Genomic DNA, 27,922 nt, shown 5'->3' on the forward strand with positions numbered 1-27,922 from the left:
AAAAATACTGGCTGCTAGCTGGAGATGCAGCCCCGCCCCACCGGGACAACTGCTTTTCTTGGTTATCTGTGACAGCCCCTTGTCTAGGTAAAGGTTCCCCTTGACAATTTGTCCAGTTGTGCCTGACTCTAGGTGGTGGTGTTCATCCCCGTTTCCAAGTTTTTGTCTGTAGACAGTTTCCGTGGTCACATGGCCAGCGCGACTAGACACGGAACGCCGTTACCTTCCCACCATAGTGGTACCTATTTATCTAATCACATTTATATACTTTCGAACTGCTAGGTTGGCAGGAGCTGGGACTAGCAACAGGAGCTCAATCCATCGCGTGGATTCGAACTGCTGGTCTTATGACCTTGCAGCCCAGAAGTTTAACCCACAGCACCACCACATCTGGGTCTACCCTCTTGCTTAATGCAGTAATACTGTATACTGCCTGACAGGGGTGCCATTCCTCTGAATTCTTTGCACAAGTTACACGAGGGTGTGGTTCAAAAGAGCTGTCACATTTGTGCTCAAATTCACATTTCCCTTGGTTGTACTCCCAGCACACCTCTCTTGGCCAGCCAACCACCTGATAACCTGTCTCACTTTTTCCTTTTATATTAGGGCCAACTACGACCAGCCATAATTTATTGTTGATTAAACTGCTGCTATGTGAGGTGTGTCGGAGGGGACTGTGCTTGGAGCATATTGGCCACATGGTTGCTCAAATGCCACCCCTTTTCTGGATATACACAAACTGCACCACCTCTATGAAGACAATATCCCATGATAGTTTCATTCCCCCACCCCCACCGGCTCTTTCTATAATGCTATGTCCTCCTTTCCTTTGCTTCTGGCTTCAGTAATTTAAACAGATTCACATAACCTCCATTTAACATTTCCTTCCACAGCTTTTTGGATCCCTAGAGGATCCTCATTGTCACTTGCTTCCTGAGGGTGGGGTTGTACTGCATTCGTACTGCCTGTGGCCCATACTGCTTCTGGTCCTGTCACAGCTTTTTATTGCCCCTCTTTCCCGTGCATGACCCAATCAGAGAGACCTGGGACATGAGCTGCTGCCTGCCAATAATCCTCATCCTCTTCACTGTCCAATGAGGACTCACCAGATGCTCCAATCTGTTTGACTCCTTACTTCTTCTGCTGTGCCACCTCTATCTTCTTCTTTTCTTGGTCACGCCTCCCCTCTTTCTGGCGAACACTCACTGCTGGAGGAATCCTCACGAGATGACAGTGCCAGGAGTCCTCCTTTCCTCTGCCTCCATCTGGCATGGCCCTTGCTTTCTCATTAAGCTCCTTCTCTGTCTGATTTGTGCTAGCCTCTGCCCGCCGCTGAGGCCTGAGCTGCTCAAGCCTCTAAGCCAGCTTTTCACCTGTCTGACACAGGCTGAGTTGCACAGTGTGGTTCACCTGCTGTGTTGCTGCACCCCTGGCATTAGCTGGGTCTTAGACTGGGAGGTCTTCCTGGGAGTCCTCGTTTTCTTAACCTTCTCTTTGTTTGGGCCCTCTGCCTGAGGTTCCCCTGAAAGCACACTTTACACATGCAAAAAATTGATGGCTTGCACATAAATTCTGAAATATCACTATACTATCCTGGCTCCTCCATCACAGCTCTTTTCTGCCTCAGCCTCTGGGCAAGGTATTCTTTTGTTGGAATTCATTGAGAGCAGAATTTTTTGCTTTAAAAAAAAGGCCTTTTAAGGAATGCATACTTAAAAACAATAGTCAAATAAGCAAGTGTGTGGCGTACACTTCTAACATTGAAAGCCTAATTTAGGGAGTATTATTTACTATACAGATCTGTTTACTTTTGTACTTTATTAAGCAAGGAAAGCTTTTTCTAGATGACACACAAAAGGCACCTTTGGTTCTTTAGCAAGTTTTACTGTACATGTATCGAAATATCAAAATATACATTTTTCTTAAAGACATTTATTGAATACAAAACTCAGTTACACTCAGCCTTAATATAAAGGATTGCATGCAAAGAAAATGTAAAAATGGGAAAGACCCATCAGCCTAAGTGGCTGAGTATTTTCAGAATATAGATCTATAATCTTTGATTTTTCAACCACATTACTATTACGTATATTTAAAACCTGTAGTTTTAATCAATACAGTCATGAAGAAATTGGTAACACTTTACATTATGACACATAATTATTTGGCATTTATTGAGAGCATTAATTCATGATTATACCTTTACTCACAAAACAGTTTTGTAGGCAGGTACTTAATTCTGGAGTTCATTAAAACTTCATGCATAACTGGGCAAAATTAAATATTAATTGTACTTAAAGCAGACCCACTGAAATTAGTGAGACAATCGAACTAAGCCCAATTGGTTTTAGTGGATCATTTCTAAGACCCAGTGAATGACAATATACTGCATTTAGGCCAATACGTTTAGGCATCCATCTTCCCATTTTTGAGTACATTTATTTGAGACAGAGCCACAGGAATAACAAACTGTCCAGCTCATACCACGAAGGTGATAAGGCTCTTTTCTGAATATATACTCCTACACAAGGGAGCTTTATTTTCCAGGGATCCTGAGCGTGTATCACTCAAGACCAACAGGAACACATACTGAACACGGTCATTCAGAAATATTTGTTCCTCATCAGGATGACTGGTTTTAGATATATTTATTTTTCCTATGTATTAGCTTTAATGGGGATATCAAATAAAACTTCTTAGATCAAAGGCCTGTACTTGGAGGAACACTAAACAATATGTGCAGTTAAGAATGTTCTTACTAGACAAGCAATGCCATCTCCTTTGTATGGTACTTGATTCCTAATTAGTCACATTTCATGAACACTGGTCATAAATTCTCTAAAAACACAGATTTTTCTTTTTTAAACAAGTTAATTTTAAGGAAAGCTTATATACAAACAGAAAGTTTTAAAATGTAGAAAAATAAGTTCTGCGAGTTACCATGCTTTGACAATGCTCTGATGTATATTTATGCAAGCTAGTTTAGCATAATTTAGAGCATTTGTAGTCAATACATGTTGCTAGCTGGGGGAAATGGGTAGGCATTCAAAATAAATGTAATGCCCAATACTGCAGTATTTGTCGGTGTCAGCATATGTTTGTACAGACATAACTTTTATTTCAATTGATTTTTAAAAATTATCTGCACTACAATGCACTAAAATCTACAACAACTATAGTAGAGCTGTTTGCACAAAGAAATTGCATGATGTACAAAGTAAAAGCAGGGAACATTTACTGCCATGCAAAACCTAAGAACTGCATTAAACTCTATTTCAAAAAATAATCTCCATTAACACTCAGAACATTAAGCCAGTGCAATCATCCCTGACTAAATTCTAGGTGATATCAAATGGGAAAACCAAAAATAAAAACAAAAATGTTTTTGCTGGTGTTTGTAAAATATTTAAATCGACGGGATCATGTCTGCAGCCTTCATTTTTGCCCCATTAGATCAGGAAATGAGCTAAAAAAAAAGAAAAGAGTTTCTGTAGTTTTAAATATTTTACCTCCTTTGTCATCCCTCCTTCCCACAAACACTTTCCAGGGGTTGTAATTCTGATAGTTTTCCTGGAAAGAAGTTCTAGGGAAATAATGGAATTTACTTCCAATAAAATATTGTTAACACATAGACCAAAATTAACTAAGATTAAAGTACAACTAAACAAACAACTACAAAATTAAAATTAGGCACACTAATGCGAAAATTCAGAAGCTCTATTTAGTATTTGAAATCTTCCAACGACCCAAGATTTCCAAATTCAAAGAGTAGCTCTAGTATCTGGATCATCACATGAAGAAATATTTACCTCTTTCACTGTCTCTTTGATGAAGTCTTTCCTGTCAGACAAATCATAATTGGGATAGCTTTCATATACCTGTAATCAAATTAACACAAGGATTAGTCAGGTTGTTCATAAACACTGAAGGTAAAATTAGATACACCAGGGTCTCCTACATTTCAGAAGGAGCATAAAAGACCAGGAGGATCGAAATTTGCGTGTGACTACTAGGGGATTTTGCTTGTAGCATCTGACTGAAAGATTAAAACCTACTATTTGTGCCACAAACGTTATAGTCAGCGCAGAGCTAATTATACTGGTGATACAGTAGGACCCTGTTATCCACAGAATAAGTATCCACTGATTCACTTCTCCGCTGCCTGAAAATACTAATTTTTATTTAATTTTTTTAAACCAGGGTGTATTTACCAGAATTGACCAATAGAGCGAGTCAGAGACCAGACAATTTGTGGCCTTTGATACAGTGGTGGCTCGCTTAGCGATCGCTCCGTTGAGCAATGAAATCGCCAAAAGTCCATCGCAAGAGCAATCGCTCTGTGATGGCCCCTATGGTTAAAATTCGCTTTGCGATGATTGTGGGGAAGCGATAATAGTAAGGCGAAGTTTTTTAAACAGCTGATTGCTGTTTCCAAAATGGCTGCCACAAAAATGGCCGCCGCTGTTTTGCCTCGCTGTAGAGGCACCCAAAATGGCCGCCGCTATGGAGGACATTCGCTTTAATGTAAGTTTTTAGCCCATAGGAACGTATTAAACGCGTTTTAATATGTTCCTATGGGCTTTTAAAAATCGCTTAGCGATGAAATCACTTAGCGATGTTTTTTCCGGAAGGGATTAACATCGCTAAGTGAGACACCACTGTACTTCCTTGTTTTTTGGTATATGTTGCAGGAAGTGACTTCTAATCGCCCCCCCCCCCAAGATATTGTGGTCCTACTGTTTTATGTATCAATTCCTTTTTCTTAACACAAGGTACCATATTTTTCCGTGTATAAAACCACACTTTTCTCTTAAATAATTAGACAAAAACTAGAGGGTCGTTTTATACACATAAGGCAGCCGCTTTTCCCTGCCTTTTGCAAAGCCACAGGGCTTACCAAAAAAGGAAGGGAAGGCTCCCTTCAGGTAAAGCAGCCATGAAAGGGCTGCACAATCGCAGCCCTTCCATCAATGCTTTACCCGAAGGGAGCCTTCCCTTCCTTTTTGCTAAGCCGAGTGGCTTCACAAAAGGCAAGGAAAAGCAGCGGTTACTTTGACAGCCGCTTTTCCTTGCCTTTTGCGAAGCCACGGGGCTTAGCAAAAAAGGAAAGGAAGGCTCCCTTTCTTTTTGCTAAGCCCCATGGCTTCAACAAAAGGCAAGGAAAAGCAGTGGTCAAAGGGAGCCCTTTGATCCCTGCTTTTCCCTTCCTCTTGCTAAGCCCCGTGGCTTAGCAAAAGGAAGGGAAAAGCAGGGATCAAATTTTCTAATTTGGAGTTAGAAAAGGAGGGTTGTCTTATACATTGGGTCATCTTATAAATGGAAAAATACGGTAACCTTAGCAATGAGCTTAAGGTTCAGCTACTTCTCCTTCCCTGCCCTATTTACCACATCCATGCATGAAGATGAGAATACCAGAATGGAGAAAAACCTCATTAACTGAAAAGATGAAAATGCATCTTTCTTTCTTGGACAAAGAAATGATAACCTCAATAATGTATTACAGGGGACATCTTTTCCTACACAAATGAAACATGTATGCATGTATGTATGAATTTGATTGATATACTGCCCAATTAGTGCAAACATTACCCTAGGCAGTTCACAGATTATACGTAAAACCCATAAAACAAAATAAAAAGAGAAGCATAGGCAGAAAACTCTGGGAAGCCCTGCAGAAGCAAAGATGATGATGCCCGATGTGGCATGCAGGCAGAGCACATGCTCTGTATAGGGGTATTAAAAATGTGCAATACCAAGGACGTGAGCCAGCAGTAACTTAGCTGCAAATCAGAGATCTGAACGATAACAGTCAAATATCTCTTAAGGCAATCTAGATTGTCCTCCTAATTTTTAAACAAGGTTTTTGGACACTAGAGGGCATGTGGGAGCTTTTATCAAGGAAAAAAAAGGTATTTGCGAAGGCTTTCAAAGCCGCGATCTAATGGTTGTTGTGGGTTTTTCGGGCTCTTTGGCCGTGTTCTGAAGTTTGTTCTTCCTAACGTTTCACCAGTCTCTGTGGCTGGCATCTTCAGAGGACACATCATTCTGGTGTGGATGCAAATCGGAACTGGTAAGCTCAGTTTCTCAGCACTGAACTCAACCATTTGAATTGGGCCCTACAAGCAAATGGCTACTCCAAAAATGAAACCACAAGAGCCATCAAACCAAGAAAACAACACCAAACTGAAAAAGAAAAACAGCCACTCACAACTAAAGTATTCCTGCCATACATCAAAGGGGTCACGGACCGCATGGGGAAACTTTTGGAAAAAACACAACCTACAAACAGTATTCAAGCCCACCATAAAAATACAACAAATGTTACGGTCAGCAAAGGACAGAAGGGACCCGCTCACCGCTGCAGGAGTATACCGGAGTTGTGGCCAGGTATACATTGGAACCGCAAAACGAAGCATCCACACCAGAATCAAAGAACATGAGAGACACTGCAGACTAAAACAACCAAAAAAATTTGCAGTAGCTGAACATGCCCTAAAACAAGCTGGACATGAAATTCTATTTCAAAATACTGAAATACTGGACAACGCCAGCAATCATTACATCAGACTGCACAGGGAAGCCATTGAAATCCACAAGCACCAGCAGAACTTCAACAAAAAAGAGGAAAGTTTGAAACTCAACAAAACTTGGCTTACAGCTCTGAAAAATACAGCGTGCAAAAGGTCAACGACCTCTAGCCAGCCACAAGGACCGGGGATCACTACACACAAAAGACCAGCTAATGACACCCATCAATCGCAGTGACAGATAATATCTTCTCCTTATCACAACAATACACCCACAACAGACACACTAATCACCCATCTCCTGAATAGGACAAAAGCCTATCTCACAGCCATAAATACTGCACTCCCAAGCCAACTACACCAGAGCACAGAGTGCTGTTCTCTGAAGATGCCGGCCACAGAGACTGGCGAAACGTTAGGAAGAACAACCTTCAGAACATGGCCAAAGAGCCCGAAAAACCCACAACAACCATAAAAAAGGCTTTTAAAAGAAAATTATTTGTGGTATGGACAGGGCATGGGAACATGCACAGCTCTTCAAAGTCCAGTTGTGGGTAAACACAGTCCTCAGTCCGCTGACAATTGTCCACCATGCTATGGACAAAAACTATCCAGGACCACCACTGTTGGATTCAGCTTCATGTTTTACCACAGTACACAGTTTCCCATAATCTTTCCAGATTACTTTTTTGCTCTTCTGCTTAAAAGCTGGGTCTAATTGACAATTTTAAAATGATATTTAAACACACACACACAAACACATTAAGAGGCGAAAACATCCAACAGTACTGAAAACATCTTACAAGGTCTAACATGCTCAGGCACATAAAAGAGATCTTTACCTGCCACTGAAAAGATTAAGATCGTGCAGCACTTGAACTGCTCTATGTAGAACATTCCAAATATATATGAAGCAGAGAAGGAGAGATGCCTCAACAAGGAGGCCTGGGTCACCATTTACTCATCGCGAAATTATACATCTGTACTCTGAGGTCTCCAAATACAAAACACAATATAACCATGTTACCAAACGAATGTCCAAAACCCACCTTTTTACAAATCTGCTTCATAGTAACTTCCTCTAAATTTGCATTAGCCAGTAGCTTCTTCACTGTTTCTTTCAAGTCTTCATCTGTAGGTGGCTTTTTCAACTTTTTAATTAACGGCTCATCATCTGAACTATCTTCAGATTCACTTTCTAAATGTAAGAATATTTTGTCATTAAAACAGAAGCAATGACAATTAATCTTCCCCACAAGTCAGTGTTTTGGCCTAGATCCAAAAATGTACAAAACTAGTTGCTCTCAAGAGCGCTTTTGACCCTGAATTTTTTTAACAGCAGCTTCTTGTATCACATAGTATATCTGTTTCCAAATTTCAAGAGAAACTTATGAAGTTTGTGGTTTCCCCTCCCTTTGCTCCCATTCCAGCCCACAATTTCTGATCTTCCAACTCAATCCTTAGCCTAAGATTTCCTTCTCCCTAGAAATGACTGTTCATTTTCCCTTCTGTCCTGTATTTCTGAGACATACTCCAATACATCTACATGAGGACCTCTTGTCTCCCCTTCAAACATATCCTCAAAATCCATTTTTATTACATATTCTCCATCTTAACATACTCCTGAAAATTTAAAAAGTACATGTAGCTATATTTATATGTAATTCTCCTGTTGTCCCAGTGTTGCCCCCTGCCTACATCTGTCAGAATCCAGACTAAATTCCTTGGGCCATGGATCTGTTTTGTATATGTTCCCCTGTAAAGTGCTGTCTACACACTGGTAGCACTATCACATGGGTGAGAATCATATGGCCCCTTAAAGCACACCTAACTTTTGGTACCGAGTCTAAAAAAAAAAAACTTGCGGGGGGGGGGAAGGCCTGCAGCAGTTTACCATCAAAAAACACAAGCAGACTTGCTTTACGTTTTCCATCCATTGCTACTGAATTTTCATGACCAATCTGATATTTGATTCGCAGGGTCGCTCATCTGGCCTACAGCTAGCTTTTCTGGAGAACAGGGCCTCCTGCCTTAATGATGAACTATATTAAATTCTTGAAAGTGAAAAGAATGAAATCAGCACAGTCCAAGCCTAAAAGCTTTAACAATAATGGGGCTGTGAATTTTTTTAAATTTAATACAGTGGGGTCTCGACTTACGAACAACCCTACTTGCGAACAATTCAACTTACGAACCCGCCCTATAGGGGGAAATAAGGACTTGACATACGAACTTCCCTCGAGTTACGTACAGGAAAAAAACTGCCCCCCTCCCCTTAGAGGCTTCTGGAGGGGCAAAAAGTGTCAGAAACTTAAAAATAAATAAAAGAAAGTCACTTACCAGGCCTTGGTAGCCCCCAAACAGCAGGAAAAAGAGCAGGAAACAGCTAAAAGCCAACACCCAGAAGGGAGCCTGCCAGCCATTTTGTGCTTTCCCCCCCTCCTGCACCCTCCTCTCCCCGCCTATCAGCTAATGGGCTGGCTCTGAAGAGGCTTGCTCAGCACCTAAAAACCTGCCTGTGTGTCTTTGTGCTGAAAAAATCAGCACAACATGCTTTAAAACATGATTTAAAATTGGCTTCGTTGAAAAAAAAGATTTCTAAAATGCTTTGCAAACTGTTCCCTGCCTTCCTCCTTGTTTCCTGAACCTAAGTGAAAAAAAAAGGAAAAAATCCCCCTCTAGTGGCAGAAGGCGGAATAGCAGCTTCCCATTAGTTTCTATGGACGGAAAAGAGCAGATACAGATTAAATGGTTTTCAATGTATTCCTATGGGAAATGCAGATTCGACCTACGAACTTTTCGACCTAAGAACCACCTTCCAATATGGATTAAGTTCGTAAGTCGAGACCCCACTGTACATTTCCTTTTAGGTAACTCAATTAGGCCATTTCCAGAAAAGCTCAGGTGAGGCTCCAACGTAGTGGTAAACCACAGAATGCAGAAAGGCTATATAACAGTCTTAAAATTTAGAAAACCTAGCAACCCTACTCCAATAGAAGTATTAAAGGAAATCTTAAGTCTGCAGCAGGACTTCCAGTTTTCTAAGAGATAGTAGAGACTACTGTAATAATCTCTACATGGGGCTGTCCTTGAAGTTAGTATGAAAAATTCAACAGGTCCAATACGCAGCTGCCAGACTGATCTCAGATATCAACAGATATAACCATGTGTCACCAGTCTTGGCACATCTCCATCAGCTCCCTGACAGTTTCCACATTCAATTCAAGGTGTTGGTCATCATCTATAAAGCCCTAAGCAGTTTAGGACTTCAACACCTGTCAGAATGCCTCCCCTATAAAACAGCTACCTGTCCCACACATCTCTGCACTCCAGGATGTTAAAGACAATAACACCAAGTGAGGCCAAAAGAACAAACACCAGAAATCAGGCTTTCTCACTTGTGGCCCCACACCTCTGGAATAAACACCTAGCAGAGGTTTGCCAGGTCCTTTCCCTCAGAGTTTTAAGGTAGTAAAACCAGAACTGTTTAAAACTGCCTTTTATCAGTTATCGTACTTTTGATGTCCAATGTTGTCTTAAATTGTTTATTTAAAGAATGGGTTATCTGGTCAGTGATTCTATTGTTTGTCCATTTATATTTGTACAGTGGTGCCCCACATAGCGACGATAATCCGTGCAGCAAAAATCGCTGCAAAGCGATTTCGTTGCTATGCGGTTTTAAAAAGCCCATAGGAATGCAATGAAACCCCTTCAATGCGTTCCTATGGGCTTAAAACTCACCTTTAAGTGAAAATCCTCCATACGGCGGCCATTTTCACTGCCCGGTAAGTGAGGAATCCGGGCGAAAACACAGCGGGCGGCCATTTTTTTTACCCGGTGGCCATTTTGGAACCACCGATCAGCTGTTGGAAAATCATCGCTATGCGATGATCAGTAAGCGAAACAGGGTACCGATAATCGCAAAGCGATTTTTCCTATTTAAAACATCGCAATGCGATCGCAAAATCTTCATCACTATGCGGATTTGTCATTAAACGGGGCACCCGTTAAGCAAGGCACCACTGTATATTGTTCTCATTCTTGCTGAATGTTTTGCTGTATGCTGCCGAAAAAGTGCATTGTACTATGGGGCAGTATATAAACTGAAAAAAACTGGATTAATTAATGAATTTTACCTTTTTTGGAATTGTTCTGGCTTTTCTTTGTTGTGCTGCTATCTGCTTTCTTGACATAAGCATTCTTCGTGCCCTTTTTACTTTTTGAAGCTGTCTTTTGTTTGGGTTTTTCTTTTTTTGATGACTTTTTAGGTCGCTGTAAAAGGGATTAAAAAACCTCTGAAGCCGATTATGTTTACCATTTCTGTTGCTACTAATCAAACATATAATGCATTTGTTAAAATCAGAAAGTTATTTTATTGCAGCAAAAATACACATGGGCTGCATTCAAAAGCCATAAAGGCATTACAATGGTGCCTTGATTTACGACCATAATCCGTTCCAGAAGATGGGAATAACTTGAAATGGTCATAAATCGAAGCACCATTTCCCATAGGAATGCATTGGAATGGGATTAATCCGTTCCAGCAGAACCCCCCTCCACACACACACACAAACACACACAAAAACACAGCCAGCCCCATTGCAACGTGAGGGTCTGAAAAACAAAGCAAAACACCCCCTCGCACCCCACAGTCAGCCCCATCGGAAAACACAAAAACATCCCCTCCACACGGCACAGAAGCATAACCCCCCAAAACCCATGCTGCAAAACAAAGTAAATGTACTTACTCATGAGCAGAAAGCAGCTCCAGGCAGTCTAAAGCCTCCTCCGATGCACACTCTCTAACCCTTGGGGCGAAAGATATACAAAGAAGCTCTTTCCGACCAACGGTTAGCCCTCTAATTTGACTTCCCTGCCTTTTCTTCCTGCCTCTTTTGATCACAACTCAAAGCTACGGCCGGAGCTGGTCACAACTCAAAATGGTTGTATGTCAGGACGCAAGTCGAGGCACCACTGTACCTGTCTCTACTACTAACAATACCATTTTGTTAGAGAACAAGCCTCTCTACTTTTATGGCAACACACAAAAAATGGCGTGTATTATAACAAAAAGAGCTATGCCTAAAAGTTTGAGAATAGTATCAAATGTTTGGGAGAAATAAAACTCACAATACAGTAGTGGTGCCTCGACTTACAAAGGTCCCTACTTACAACCATTTCGAGTTATGACCAGTTCCAGCCGCAAAATTTTGCTTCTACTTGCGACCAGAGCTTCCACTTGCAACCAGAAAAAGGTAGGGGAAAAAGGCGGGAAATTCAAATTTCTAGCTGTAGGTGGCGACGAGGCTGCTTCTTTGTAGCTCTTTCACCCCAGCAGTTAGTGTGTGTGATTGGAGAAGGATGCCTGGTAAGGTAAGGTCGTTTTCTGCTTTTCAAAAACTGTTCTGGGTGTTTTTTGCAGCGTAGTTTTGGGCTGGGGGGGTTGTTTCTGTGCAGTGCTGTGTCTTGGGGGGTTTGTTTGTTTTTTAGTTCCCCCAATCTCTGATGGGTTTGGGGGGGTTTGTTTGCTTTTTGGAGTTTTTTTCCCATTTCCAATGGGACTTGGGGGTTTGTTTTTTGGCTTTCCCCCATTTCCAATGGATCTTGGGGGATTTGGTTGCTTTTTGGGTTTCCCCCTCCCCATTTCCAATGGTCTTGCATGCTTCCCTTGCTTTTTCCTTTGTTCTCTGTGCATTTCCGACCCGATCCTTTTGTTCTCTGTGCATTTCTGACCTGCTCCGTTTGTTTTATGTGCATTTCTTGATTGTCTTCCCCCCCCAATATGGCCAGAAGGGATTAATCGAGTTTTCAATGAGTCTTGCAGTGAATTTTTTTTGGTGATTTTTTTCCCCTTTGGCTGGAACAGATTAATTGCATTTCAATGCATTCCTATGGGAAACGGTGCTTCGACTTACAACCATTTTGAATTACGTCTATCTTCTGGAACGGATTATGGTTGTAAGTCGAGGCACCACTGTAAATGTAAATTTGCACTTAATCAGCCATTAACTGAATCATCATTATCAGCAGCAGCCGCAGTGCTGCACAGAAGTTTCAGTCAGCTCCTGGGAATTGCTGCAATCCTGCATAGGTAAGGTAGTTCTGTGTAAGGCTCCCTGCAGTGGTCCTCAACCTTTTTGGCGTTGCAGACCAGTTTAGCATGCGTGGGGGGGAGCAGCATCTGTGCATGCATGTGTCTGTGTGCATTCATGCATGCATGGGGGCCATGTATGTGTCCATGGGTGGGGTGTGTGCGCGTCTGTGCGTGGGCATGCATGTGTGCATCCCTGTGGGGGGGCAATCTGTCTCCATGGCTCGGTCCTGCCAAAGCCACAGCCTGGTACTGGGCTGCGGACTGGGGGTTGGGGACCCTTGCCGTACAGAACCTAAAAATAGCAAAGACTATGCTTCTCATGAAGCATTGCAGTGCTTCCCGGGCAACCTTGCCATACTGCTAGAAAACAGCAGGGCTCCCTCCTCCTCCTCCAAATCTAAAAAACAAAGGAATGGAGCAGAGTGCCAGTGGGGAAACCTTTTCTGTTATTTATGTTTTCTCACTATCAGAATTTTGCCTGGGGGATTTCAGGTGAATTCTGGAAGTGGGAGTCCCTGAAATACAAAAATCTTATCCCTAGTAGTTTGTAAAAGCATTTACCTCTTCTTCACTCTCTTTCTCTTCTTCAGATGATTCATCTTTTTCTTTCTTTTCATCTTCACTACTAGATTCGTCTGACAGGATCTCTGGACATTTGGTGCGTTTGGCTTTCCTTGCTGTTCCAGAACTACTGCGTTCTTTTTTACCACCTTTACTGGGTGTTTTCTTGGATTTTGGCAATGGCTGTTAAGTAGAGAGAAAAATGCAGTTGACATATAATAGTAGTGTTATGATCTATATATCTCAATTTACAAACACTGAGTGGAAGGGCATGTTACTTAATTTTAACCATAGTTCTCCGAGCAGTCATCTGTGAAGTGAAACACATAGGTCTGTGCACAGCCTCATTCCGATCTTCTAGAGCTAAGTAGGTTTTGGCAAAAACCATGTCTACACCTCTTTAAAGTGGACATCTAGGCATGATCTGATTGCTTTCTCTCAGTTCCAGTCTACCATCAGCAGATAAAGAGGGAGAAGGGTGAATTTTCTCAGTTCACACATGATCACCTGTAAAGCCAGTTATAGGTAAGCAACCTGCCCCCCGCCCCCACTCACACACAGACAACTAGTTTGCTCTCTTACCAGGGGAGTTCTGACTAATATTGAAGGGAATACAGCATGACCAAAGGTTCTGCTCTAGGCTGGACTTCTAGTCTGTAGTGGCTCAGTAAATTAAGCAGACAGAACAACATGGCAGTGCAGCAGATATTTGGAATAGGAATAATCTGGTGAAGGAAGGAAAGGAGGCGAATGTCCTAATGAAGTAGCTACAAATGTCTCATGTGATAAGGAATCAAGCTATTTGGTATGATACAGTAATTAATTATAAATGTTACTCCCTTAGCAAAGGGCTATATGAATACAGTGGTGCCTCGCTTAACGAGCGCACCGTACAACGACGAAATCGCATAGCGATCCCTTTTTTGGGATCGCTAATGCGATCGCTCAACGACTTTTAGATAGGGCGAAACTCGCTTTGCGAAGATCGGTAAGCGTTTCGCTTACCGATCTTCGCAAAACGAAGCCCCAACGATCAGCTGTTCGGCGGACACAATGGCCACCGGAAGCCCCAAAATGGCCACGCGCAGTGTTTTCGCACCCTCCCCTCGCTTACCGAGGGTGCGAAAACGGCTGCTGGCCATAGGAAACTTCGCTGAACGGTGAGTAAAGGAGCCTTTTGGAACGCATTAAACGATGTTTAATGCGTTCCAATGGCTTTCCCTGTCCTGTTCAGCGATGTTTCGCTATAGCGAAGGTTAATCCGGAATGGATTAACCTCGCTATGCGAGGCACCACTGTACTGGTGAACCATTCCATATCCTATGAGCCACAAAAATAGTTAGAATACTTACAGAACTGTTTCATTTTGCAGAGGTGCAAAGCTAAGGCACAACAAACATTCATGAAATTGAGCAAAAGTGCCAAAGAAGTGCTTGGATTTAACAAATACAAAGAACAATCTCTTCATTTATGGGAACTCTGAAACTATTTTATGCAAGGATGGTAATTTGGCCCGAAGTATAACTTTGTCTCTGTGGAATGCAGTGAAAGGTGAGTCAGCCTGCAGGATACAAGTCAGCTGCTTTCTTTGGAGACATATGTAGTTGAAGTGTGTGTGTGTGTCCGGGGGGGGGGGGGAAGAGAGGCAGAGTTCCCAACAAAAGCTACTAATCTCTGGAAGACTCAGAGATGAATCTGTGCACTGTGTGAGTCACAGACACTATAAACTGGAATTCGTAGCTATCTAGACTTCACCACCTTCAAAGTGTTATCTTGTATAACAAGTTTGAAAAATGATAGCAAGGTATTAAGTAACCTTTTAAAAATATACAGACACTTTAAAAACTTGTACATTTGAAGGCACTGATGCAACAGAACTGAAGATGAGTTCAGCTATCAGAAGTAGACTTTATGTAGGTTGACAATGTCAATATTGTCGTGTTTGTGATAATTAAATCAGTAGGGTTTTGGTTCGTAATTATGAGGCAAGTGCTCAATGGGCACACCTAGTAATCCAACTGGCACCTTGTTAATTAGCAGCAATGTGTCGTGGTTACCGTATTTTTTCCATGTATATGACCCCCAATGTATAAGATGACCCCCTAATTTTGACCCTTGCCGGAGCAGCAGTCAATGGGCAGCTGCGAGGCACCCCTTGACTGCTCCTCCTCCGCTGTCTCCTGCTGCTGCTGCCTCTGCTGCCTGATTGCCTCCTCCAGCACCACTCGCGGGCTCCCTCTGGGCAGGGGACAAGGCAGTGACGTGAGCTGGAGGTGAGCCGTGGCAGTGGTGCTGGAGGAGGCAACCAGACGGCAGAGGCAGCAGTCAATGGGCAGCCACGAGAGGTGGCCGATTGCGGCTGCTCCTCCGCCTCCTGCTGCTTCCGCTGCCCCATCACCTCCAGTGCAACTGCCGGGGCTCACGTCCAGCTCATGTTGCCACCTTGTTCCCTGCCCGAAGGGAGCCCACAAGTGGCACTAGAGATGATCTGGTGGCAGCAGCAGCAGTCATTGGGCAGCCGTGAGAGGCGGCTGAGTGCAGCTGCTCCTTTGCCTCCGCCTCCTTCCATGTATAAAACGACCCTCAATTTTTCCTCCATGTGAAAAACGACCCTCAATTTTTCCTGTTTTTAGGAAAAAAGGGTAGTTTTATACATGGAAAAATAGGGTATATGATTTATCATAGATACATCCTTGTTCTTCACTACAATAATTCTTAGTAAACATTTATTATCTATATGTATTTAGGGACAATTAGGGGGAGTGAAGATGAGAACACACAATGGCTAGGATCCAATATGGGGATTATGTCCCTTCCAAGTGCTGGTTGGGGAACTGGCTTCACTTTTTTGAACCTCTTGCAAGGACGTTTCTGTTACCTCCTTAGCAAATGTTTTTCTGTTCTCTTAATCAAAGCGTCCCCAACCCCCACGAACTGACATAGCCATTGACTGGCTGGGGAACAGAACTGGAAGATCCAAGCGAATTTTACACATGCCAGAACAGCTCAGTGCTGTTGCCATCATGGATGGGCAACTCCATCTCCTGATAATCTATTATCCTGCATAAGAACACTGGCAGGATTTCTGACTATTGGAGGATTATAGAAGATACTAGCCAGTGGCATGTAATAATATCAGATCAAACATTCCGAAGTTAAGAGGTAAACAGAACTTTATGATCTAAAGACAAAATAATTTTTAGGTACAGATAATGCTTTAAAAATAAGGGTGATTTAACAATCCCCAATGGTGACCAAAATGTGATGCGCTGTTCAGAATTATTATAGGAAAGTGAGAGTCTCAATATTTCATGTATGCATAACTGTGTCTTCCATGTGAAGAACATAAATTAAACAATGTGTTCATTGGATTTTTTATCATGGCAAACTCTGTGATTTTTTAATTGTAATATATCTCACCTTGCCTGAAGGTTTTGGATGCATTAAGAAGTTTAAAATTCTGGCCACCAGTTCACTATTTACACCTGATCTTTCCAAATCAAGAACCTCACATATACTTTTCAGCATTGCATTTCTATATCTGTAGAAAAACACACTTTATTAAACATAATTTTTAAATGCCTTCCCTAATTTAGAAATGTTTCATGCAACCTTGGCACATAAGATTATCTACATGTAGAATTTTCTAAGTACCTGGAATTAAGCTCCTACATAAATTAATATGCAGTCCTGTAAAATGTACAGACCTAAATGATACCTTTAAACATCTAAAGTCTGTCTATTATCTTAAAAATATGTAACTGATTTTTTCCCTCTATAAAATTTATATACCTGTTTCTTTCCCCCTTCCCCAAAATAACTCTGAACACATTCGCAAGAATTATGTGAGATAACATCTACCTATAATAATTTATACCACCAATATGACTTCAAACCTATGGAAACATTTCCAGGATCTTCTAGGTACAGAGTACTCGGATATGGTTTACCATTCAATTCTTCTGAGAGTGCTCTGGTTCTGTGCAGCTTGTCCAAGGTTACACAAGTGCGCTCTTCTAGAGAGCACAGACACCTACCTATATCTAACTACAAGCAATAATAATTATACTTAACTTTTTTTAAAAAAAGGAATTATTTATATTCAACAGTGCCATTCAATAGTGCTTTCCTAATGTTTATATGCCTCAATAAGTTAAATGAAACTGCAGAATACATATGACAGAACAATAAATATTAATATTTAATATTTATATTTCATAATCCAAACTAACTCAACATTTTCAGCTGTATAGCAAGGTGAAAAAGACAGCATTGGATTGTGTCACAAGTCTGAATGTCTAAAACATGGTTTCAATAAATTCATTCATTTTGATCACAAAAAAGTTTGTAGATAATATTAATATATCCTTAAATAATGCTATAGATATGGTTTGGAAAAGATTATTTGCATATTAGCTGCTATGCTTAAGTTTTAGTTGTATACATTAATATTAAGTATGTTGCCTGGCCATGCTAAGAAGTTTTAAGTGATTACTTTTTCAACATTTCTTCCTTTTTCTTATATTGGTCACTTCCTTTTTCAAATGGGAAACCACTGAACTGACCCACATTCTTCTTTAGTGAAGAAACCTAAAACAGAACATGAATATAATGTGCATTTTAGATATGGCATGTGCAGAATCTCTAATTTTACATTTATTTTTTTAAAAACACAAATGAGGTTTTGTGAAAAATCCCTGCTGCTGAAGTCTAGGAGTTCAAGTACCACTAAACTAGGCTTAGCTAGTGTAGCACCCAGGTAGGCATTCAGGGGAGAAAATGGGAGATAATAGATACCAACTCTCCACAAAGCTGTTTATTATTGTAGCTGTTTTCTGCTACAATAACCACTAACATTTTTATGGAAGTGCTACCAAATAACCAAGGAAACACTAATTTTTTGAGAGACACCCTATGTAGGACCTAATGAGCAGATTACCATATGCTTAATTTCTTGCAAAGCTTAGCCCCACCCACATATTTCTTCTGCCTTCTCTGCAGGAAAAAATGGCTTCTGGAATCTTAATTAACTAGCTGTAAGTATTTGAGAACACCTCTCCAGTCTTTGATTTCTTGATTCAAGCCCCCAGAATTCTAGCTCGGGGAATTCCTGATGAATTCTGAGGGTTGAAGTTCAAGAAATTTGAGAATCCCATGCCTAGAGAGCATAATAATTTGCACTAAAACAGGCACACTGAAACAGTGAGGATTTGACTAGCCAACTCTGCCACATATTCCTCGCTCAAGCAAGTTGGCTCATTTAATTGATGGAACTTACAGAGGAGTTGACTCACCAAATCCCCCGGTTCAATAGGCCTACTCTAGTGCAACTTACTACACTATGCAACAGGATTTCAGCCTATATAAATTATAAAGACTGAAAGAAGTAGGGTACATATTTCAGATGTATAAGAACCTGACAATTTGTTAATATCGAACCTTCTTATTCTTTGTGTATGTATGCATACGTGTCTTAAACATTTTTGGTTTTCAAACACAGTATATGATTTTTAACCCAAATAAACACAGGCCATGTGTGTTTCACCAAAAGTGTTTGTATTCTTTTTTTAAAGGGCACTGTAAATTCAGATATATGCTGTAGCAGTATTTAAGCGGCAGTGGAAAGGGAACACTAGCCGTTTGGTAATGGGATAATTCAAGAGTAGGAAACCCTATTAACATATTAAATGGCAACCTCATATGTAATGCAGGATTTTGAGGGTGGTTGTTGCTTGGCAGCAACATATACCAGGGAGAGAAAAGCGAGCATCTTCACCACACACCCTAGGAGGGGAGGACGGGCCATGGAAAAGGATAAGGCTGGTAGGATGCCTAACAAGGAGCACTTCATGTTGCAACATTTAATTGAATGCCCACTTGTTTTGGCAAAAAATCTCAAGCAAGATAATGAAATTTTATACTTTTTTTAAAAAGTGGGTTTAACCACACAAGCAAAGGCAGGAGTACGGTTGGAACTGCCAGTACTAGGAATTTAAACACTACAAGCCTCACTAACAAAATGAATTTGATAGCATCGTATTTTAAACAGAAGATGAATATAGTGATGCCCCTAGCAACACCAGTCTAAAGACAACTGGCAAGGATCCAAAGAACCATACAGTCAGTTTCATAAGATTGAGAAATGTTTGCTTTTCTCAGATAGGAATCTTGCACATCAGTGAGTACCTAATAAATTGGTCCAGAAATGGAAGGGATTGGGTGGAAGGTTTTCAACCTAGGGCTTTCTGAAAGCAAGCCATTTTATACATTGTGCTTCTTTACCAATTTGCATTAAAACAGTGTTTTTAGATTTCTTACTGTGCCTGGTCTGTTATAAAGAAGCTTGTGCAGATTTCGAAGTTCATCTGTTTTCTTCTTGCTTAAGAAATACTGTATCCTTTCAATTTCACAAAGTTTTTGTCCCTTTCCTAAAAGAGAAAATGCATTACATTAAATGTCTATTCACAACAATAATATTCAAACAGTTACTATATTCTATACATGAGTCAATGGAAGAATGTCTGCTTATTATACCTATTAAATCAGAGAAATTTACCTGTTGGAACAGCAAACAAATACCTTTAACCTTTCCATTCTCCTGCCCATCCGCATGAGCGTCCCTGCGCATCCATGCTGAGTTCTCCACCCCCACCCCCACAGGGGGTACCCCGCACATGCACCCCACCCCCCTGGTCCGCTGTTGGGAAAAAGTTGGGGACCACTGCATCAGGGGTGCACAGCCAACTCTGTTTCCACCCATTCACTTCTGGTTGTGGCCATAAGTCTGCACACATGGGGCAGAGTTGCCACAAAGCACTCAGGAAAATTAGAGGGAACACTGCTTCCAAGAGACAACATAAAGATCCTTTTTACTTGTCCTGGAAACAACTTTTCCTGTCATACAGGTGGCCAAGCATGAATCCCATGAACCAAACTAGTGCTACATCAGGTACAACAGGAAGAAGGATTCATGAACAGACATCATAGCCTGTGTGTAAAGAGGGAGAAACATCAGGTAAGAAAGACATGTTAGGCATATACCTAGCATTAAGGGAGGAGAGAGATTTTATGTAAAGCAGGACAGAAATAATTATGTGAACCACTCTTCCACTGAAGTTGAGTTTTAGTGGATAGAATGCTAAGCGTTTCTTATATCACTACAGCAGAAACATATTCACAGAATGACAATAAAATTTTAGATCTACATAGTTGTTTATCTATTACATTGTTAGGCACAAAGAAGTTCTAATCAAGCATATGATAAATATATCAATCAAATAATGATAATTTGCAATATATTTAAAATGACTTGCCTGGTGTAATTGTGAAAGGCTCCTTCTGTAATGAAGACACCTGCATAGTCAGTCTTTCTACTTTCTTCTTCTCTCTCTTTCCTTCAACAATGAGGCTCTTTTCTGAAACAAGTTAATTATGCATATTTCTTTCATAAAAATTTAGACGACTGTTTAACTGCTATACAAACTGAACAAAAACATTGTAAGGTCTAAAGTAAAGGCAACACCTTCAAAAAAGCATTTTAGCAGTTCCTGAAAAATAGATAAACTAAACAAAATGTAAGTGCATATTTGACTGGTGTAAAAACGAAATTGGGGCAACTCATCAGTTGCTGAGGTACTGCCAAATAATGGCAGAGTATTTTTAAAGCATTGTATTTCTTAGAAGATAAGGAACATTTTAATGATTAACAACCTGAAATAAATAAGGTAATTGTTATTGTCACTGACACTAAACCGTTTCTTCTCTCTCTTTCCTGAAACACTAGGGTCTGTCAGCCTACATTGAAAAAGCTATAGACACTGCAAAATTAAAAAACAAAAACAAAACAGAAGCAACAAGGACTATTTAAAACACAATACCATAATAATTAGATTTGTGCCAGGAGCACAGCAGGTTAATTAATTAAACCAACATCATAGTTTCATGAAATCTCTGTAAATTAATATTTGATCAGTATGCCAATCCAATGACAAATACAAAACACAACAACAACAACAACAACAACAACAACAACAACTTAAAAAAACACAAACCACCACCACCCCTCATAACTTTCTGTATTGGTCGAATAGTCTGTACAGTGCTTAATTCCCCTGATTCTTCCCTTCATTCTGTAGACACATGAAATAAAGAAAGCAGTCCATTTCTGTGCACAACTTTCTCATGGAGCACAGTAGGACAATGAGTACAGGGAGATAATAATGGGCAGCAGTGCCTTTGGATAAGAGGTAACAACACATTCAGCATGCATCAACAATCCCTTGCACATTTGCATATGTTTGCTATTGGAATGTTCACTCAGGAACAATTGCTATTTGTCAAAGTGAAAGTATGACTGAAGGTGCAATGCTTTTGAAATTCCCCTTAGCAAAGGTAATATCTGGTCTACTTGCTAGAAGAAATATATAATAACCCTTTCTCTTGTAATCTAAAAAACAATGCAATTTTTGCCAAACTTGTAAAGAGTGTTGCAACAATGAGCAAGCATTCATGCTCAGCTCTGGAAGAGAAAAGTTTACATATACTGTATATGTGACCGATGTAACTTCATTCTCAATCCAACTAACAGAAGGTGTCTGTGGATTCCCACAAAAAAAGGAGTTCACATTAAATATATTGAATTCATTGCTAAAGCTCTCCCAAAAAGAAGTTACATGAAAAGGAAATATGAGTAGCCTACCTTTAAATATTGAATATAATATTGATTAAAAGGAATATTTCAAATTTTTGTTTTCTAAAAATGAAACTCACAGCACAGCTTTTTCATGACAAACTGGGAATCACACTATTGAGTCAAAACACAAGATAAATGCAGACTGCTTTAATATAAGCTACAATGTATATTCACTTCATAGCAGCCTGTACCTTTTTAATGTCCAATCTCAGAAGGAAGACTTAGCTCATTTATCTCCATTTAAAGTTTATTTCTTCTATGCTTAATTAAAGACAACTTGGATTATGTTTAGAGTGCAGTGCTTGGCCACTGGGGAACCACACTGCTCACACAGATGTAAATCTGATCTGAAATATATTGGTCAAACTCCTGTTCCTTAACATAGTAAGTTGCACTAGAGTCAACACAATCAATGGAGTTTGAGTAACTTCTTCTGTAAATTCCATTGATTCAAATAGGCCTACACCAACTGACTTAATTTACACAGTAAATTGCAATTAGAGTAGGCCTATTTAAATCAATGGAACATACGAAGTAGCCGACTCACTAAATCCTTGTTGATATAACTGGCCTAATCTAGTGCAATTTATTACACAAAGCAACAGCATTTGACCACTAAAATGTAAAGTTAGCACTAGTGTCAGAAGTGTTTGATGATAAAACTATGAGGAACTTGCTATACACTTAGCAGCATTTTTAGTCACTGCAAGCACCATGGGGAAAAATGCTTTAATAATTATCTGCCAGGTATTCTATTTTTCTAACAAGGTCAAAGCAGTATATACTGATCCCCTTCTGTTCATTTTATCCTCATAACAACTCTATGGTAGGTCAGGCTGATAGAAAATGATAGTTGCATGGTCCAGTGAGAACCTGGATAACAACACTTCCTCTCCCAAAACCTTTTCACTCAAAAATTTATATTTCAATACATGCTCAAGTACAAGTGCTGTCCTTCTACATAACTGTATATACCAACCTTACAGACTGTTTTTCAATTCCCTCAATATTTCAGATATTGTCTGAACCCCAGCATCTCAGTATGTAAATTATCTGAACTGAATAAATTAAATAAAAGCTTTGAGTGGCAAATATCCAAACAGTACCATGCAACAATGGAAAATCCCCCCCACATCGCAAAACACAGCTGTTTGTTCTTCAATGAATTTAGTTCCAGGATTTCTGCTTGGATGAATGTTGCAGTGGAAAAATGCTTGAAAATGCTCCGCTACACACAGTTTTGTTTGCCCATATTGGTAGAATTCTCGCCTGCCACGCGGGAGGCCCGGGTTCGATTCCCGGCCAACGCACCATGTGTTACCGGCCAAATCTGAATTGAGATTAGACCAGTACTGGGTTCGAGTTCTCTGGCAAGGATCACAGGCTAAGACACAAGACAGCTGAACAAGCCAATTTTATTAAAGTACAAAAGTTCAGCTGGGCCTCCCATCTTAAAAGCAGAGGGAGACCCAGAATAAAGAGTGAACCTATGTTTTATAAGTTACAGACAAAGAGCCATAAAAGAACTACATTGCTATTGGTCATCTGTAGCCCAACTTTTGGATCTCGGCTGTGATTGGACTTCAGGCGTTTCTGCAGTTGACCTATTGGTCATCTGTACCCCAACCTTGGATCCTGCTCCTCATTGGATTTGAGATGCTAACTTAGCCAATCAGAAGTCAGAAGAAAATACCAGTTTTATGTCCTGATGTTTCTTTGACCTGTGCCCAAGATGCTGCCTGAAAGTCTCTGGGAACAGGGGTATCCATCATCACTGCCTTCCTCCCCTGACATTCCAATGCCACTTTGGGCAGGATATAGAAGGCCCTTTTGTTATTCCAAGTGTAGCCATCTGGCCATACTTTACCACAATATCAGTTCCTGGTGTAGGATGGAGGTTTCTTTGTTTATTTGGATGGGCCATAAATGCTTATCAGCAGTGCTATCAGCTAAGTGTGAATGATCTTTGTTGTTCCCAGCTCTGGGTTGAGGCAGAGTTAAAACAGAATGGAGTTTGTAAAACAAATGTGACCATTTGGGAGGGCATACATTCTAGGCGTTGCAGAAATACAAAATACAGTGGTGCCTCGCATAACGTTTGCTTCGTTTAACGTTTTTTTCGCTTAACGTTTATTTTTTCAGAGTCAGATTGTGCTTCGTATAACGTTTTTCCCTATGGGCGATTTTCACATAGCGATTTTGGGACCATGCTTCGCTTAACGTTTTTGGTTTTAGGTCCCCTGCTTCACTTAACGATGTTCATTTTTTCAATTACAAAAGTGTCTTAACATGTTGAAAAACGGTTTTAAATGCTTGGAATCGTTAGTGCACCTTCTAAAATGTGTGCATACTTAATTTGGCGTTGATCTGACTTTTCGTTAATTTTTTGTGAATTTTTTCCTCCCCCATAGGAAACAATGGAGCTGTCAGATTTTGACAGCTGTCAAAAGTTGGGGGGAAAAATTCACCATAAATTAACGAAAAGTCAGATCAAAGCCAAATTAACTTTTGCATCCATTTTAGAGGGTGCAGAAGCTAATCCAAGCATTTAAAACCTTTTGACCCTTTTATGACACACTTAAATTTGCAAAAATTGACTTTGCAAAGCCATTGAAATATATTGAGTCGGCTTCAATACATTCCAATGGAGGAAACATTGTATCGTTTAACAATGTTTCCTATGGGTTTTTTTGCTTAAGGACGCCAATCCGTGCCTATTGGAACGGATTAACCGGTTTCCAATGCATTCCTATGGGAAATGGTGTTTCGCATAAAGTTTTTTTCGCATAAGGTTTTTTTTGGAACCAATTAAAAACGTTATGCGAGGCACCACTGTATAGAGAAGTACAAATATAAAGTACATTTGGGATAAGATACAGTTGTTGTGGTATAGATACAGAGCATAGATACAATATTGTTACAGCTACATTAAATGCAGGAAATAGTGTTATTCAAAGTACTCTGCTTGTGTTACATTATAATTCAATAAGGGCCTGGTCTTAAAGTTACACAAGTTTGTTAGAGTTCTGTTACAAAGGTTACAAGGTATTTTGATCACAGACTACATAACCCATAGAATGCTTAAGACTCATTACAGAAAAATCTATCATAGAAAATATACATCAAGTATTAACTATAAATAAGAATGAAGCATAAAATGAAGCATAATATTGCTTGTTAAAATAAGGTTTCATCTTGGGCCGGTAACACTTACATGGCTATATACTCACCTTTTTCCTCTTCCTCCTCTTCTTCTTCCTCACTATCTTCAACTTTATTTCCAGGCTCTGGTTCTTTCTCTTCTGATTGCTCAGCAGACAATGAATCATTTTTTTCAGAAATAGAAGTCATGGCTGGTTTTTCTACATGGAAACACAAGATGTCAATATGCCTTTGACATAAAAGTAAATTTTGAAAATCTGCTCTTCAATCTTTCTTGTAGTATAGGAAGTTCTTAACAGCAAGCTTAAGCACCCACTATCTTGGTCTATATGACCTGTTACGTAAAAACATTTATCTGTACATAGCTCAGTGAATTAGGTATGGTTAGGAGTTCAATTCTCCACGGTGTCTCCTGCCAGCAAAGCCAGCCTGTGTAGCCTTGGGCAAGCTGCACAGTTCCAGGATGCCCTCAGAAGAAGGGAATGGTAAGGCACTTCTGAGTATTGTTTACCCAGAAAACCCTGAAGAGGATGGCCAACTCAGAATTGACTTGACAGCACATTATTATATAAAACCATCCCTTCAGGGGGATAATTTCAGGCAGCTCACTCAAGTTTAGGGCACAGCAAGTTCCTTATCATTAGAGGGCTGTTGGACAACCAAGGGGGTTATCACTCTGAACACAGAACTCCTTAGAATGCATTATTTTTAGCGCTCTCTAAATCTATATAAAAAGGTTCCCAGTGTGGTGTACTGGACAGAGTGACAGCCTAGGACTCTGGAGAAGAGGGTTCGAATTCCCATTCGGCCATGGAGACTCACTGGGGAAATGGAACTGGTAAAACCACTCCTTAAATATCTCACTCGCCTTGAAAGCCCAATTAGGGTCGCTATAAGTCGGTTTCGACTTGACGGCACGTAACTACAACAAATCTAGAGTATATATAAGCTTGTCTCCAACAAATGCAAAACACCCCTGCCTTCAAGTAACTTCTGTTGCGGACCATTTCATTCCTAAGGGCTACAGCGCTCCGGAGCATTCGGGACCCTGACAGAAGAGGCAGGCAAAGAGAAAAGCACACAGCTCCGCTATAGCTGTTCAGTGTTTCCCCCTTGAGGTAGCTAAGTAAGCAAGGAGGTACAGCCAGGAAAGGGAAGTGACAAACAACAGAATTTCGGCGGGAAAAGGAGCTCGCGCAGAGGAAAACATCGGGCCTCGCGCCCCCCGACTTCTACTCCGGGAAGGGAGGCAAAAGGAGGTACAGTATAGGCAGGCTGAGCCGTCAAGCAGCCGGCTTTTAAAACCCTAAGCGGCGAAAAGGCTCTGCGCGCGGCCCAAGGACTGCTCTCGGACATCTGGACCGGAGCAACTCCAGGCCGAGCCCGTTAAAGCTTCCCGTTCGGCCGTTATCACGGGAGTAACGGAACACCCACCTCGTCGAAAGACGGGATACCTCGAGGCGTTGCTAAAGTGGTAACGGCGGCGACGGCGGCAATTAAAACGAAACGGAAATAAGAACAGCGGCGAGTAGAAGAGGAGGGGCGGGACTGAGCGTGAATTTCGCGTTGCTCACACTCCCTTCAAAAAAATCAACAACGTTTCAAAATGGCGGGTTATCAAAAGGGAAGAAGGAAGCGGGAAATTGTCAGCCAATCGAGGCCCAGGACGTGCCCGTGGAAGGCGGGGTTTCTAAAGTGATGGGCAGGAAGGAGAAGGAGAGTGTTGCGCTTGAAGGAAAGTTCGGACGGAGTATGGAGCATGCGCACGATTTTAACTGTTGACGTCCGCTTGCGGGCTGGTGCTCTCGAGCCGGCGTTTGCTGTGGTTAGCGTCGACGCCCGCTTGATTTTTTTTTAAATTGGCGGAGTAGCAGCAGTACGAAAGCGTATTTACAAAGCAAACGAGGGGACAGAGCAGTAGATTTGCTCTCATAACTTTGGATTTCCTACGAGCTCATGCTGAACAAGCTTAAACTGTGTGGCGAACTTGTGGCCGTCCGCATATTGCTGGTGTGTTATGCGCTGCATCCAACTGACGATGACCCTAATAGTGTTGTCACGGTTCGCAAGATAGCTGAGTCGTTTTATCTTCACTACCACCACCACCCTGGAGAGTTTCCATGGCCAAGTAGAAATTTGAACTCAGGTCTCTTGTGTCTTTGTTTGTCACTCTATCTCCTACACCGCAGTGACTCTCATGTTGCTGGACCTCAACACATACCAACACTATAGAATAGGCTGAGCCAACCTCTCCAACTTGGGGATCAAACCTCATTGACTTCCTCATGTAAAGTAAAAAAAAAAAAAAAAAATGAAAAGTAACGTTGACAAATTCGAGTGCGAGTTTTCATGGATTATAATCCACTTCTTTAGCCACATCTGTAATAACAAGTTATGAAGAGAGCCATGCTACCTTCCAATCTTGAGCATGGTTTTTGAACCCATATAAGTCTTGTCCAAGCAGTTGTATCCGTGGGGAAAATGTCTCTCAACAGTTTCTGGTAACAAGTGTCTCTGTAGTCATACATCTCAATACAGTAAGTGCTTGCCACATTGCCATTTTTCAGTCCGTCCATCACACATACTGTTAGTGCAGACACAGATGCAGAGAGTGCTGCTTCCATGACTGCAATCAAATTGTAGAATTCCCTTCCACCAAGGCTACCCTGCTGTCCTTCTGCCAGACCTTTGTGCTGAACCCATGGAGATATGTAGGACTTCCAGTTTGGGAGGTGAGGGGTTAGGGCTTATCCCTGTCCTCACACTGCCACCATCCATTGAACTCTACCCTCTTTCAGGCTAAACACTTCAATGGAATCATTATTTCCCTGCCTCTTACTGTGTAAATGTCTCTAAGATCTCAGAAACATCCCAAAATGCTTTTCT

The 27,922-nt window shown here is 40.9% G+C and overlaps 2 protein-coding genes across 2 annotated transcripts in view; one reads left to right on the forward strand and one right to left on the reverse strand.

Annotated features, from left to right (window-relative positions):
- Window positions 1-1,863: 1,863 nt before the first annotated feature.
- DEK (DEK proto-oncogene) lies at window positions 1,864-26,714 on the reverse strand. The gene is made up of 11 exons (XM_020798580.3): window positions 26,471-26,714; window positions 25,105-25,236; window positions 20,496-20,597; window positions 19,501-19,610; window positions 17,678-17,772; window positions 16,603-16,723; window positions 13,183-13,365; window positions 10,664-10,799; window positions 7,577-7,725; window positions 3,810-3,878; window positions 1,864-3,466 (listed from the first exon to the last, which is right to left on the reverse strand). Exons 2-11 carry the CDS (start codon window positions 25,223-25,225, stop codon window positions 3,455-3,457), a joined length of 1,098 nt encoding a protein of 365 aa, XP_020654239.2. The 5' UTR covers window positions 25,226-25,236; window positions 26,471-26,714; the 3' UTR covers window positions 1,864-3,454.
- Window positions 25,257-27,922, forward strand: part of RNF144B (ring finger protein 144B) — a 116,885-nt gene continuing 114,219 nt past the window's right edge. The window contains 1 exon segment of the mRNA XM_078393498.1: window positions 25,257-26,295. The gene's annotated coding sequence lies outside the window, so the exon portion shown is untranslated.

The sequence above is a fragment of the Pogona vitticeps genome, chromosome 4 (genome assembly GCF_051106095.1).
Source record: "Pogona vitticeps strain Pit_001003342236 chromosome 4, PviZW2.1, whole genome shotgun sequence".
NCBI lineage: Eukaryota > Metazoa > Chordata > Lepidosauria > Squamata > Agamidae > Pogona > Pogona vitticeps.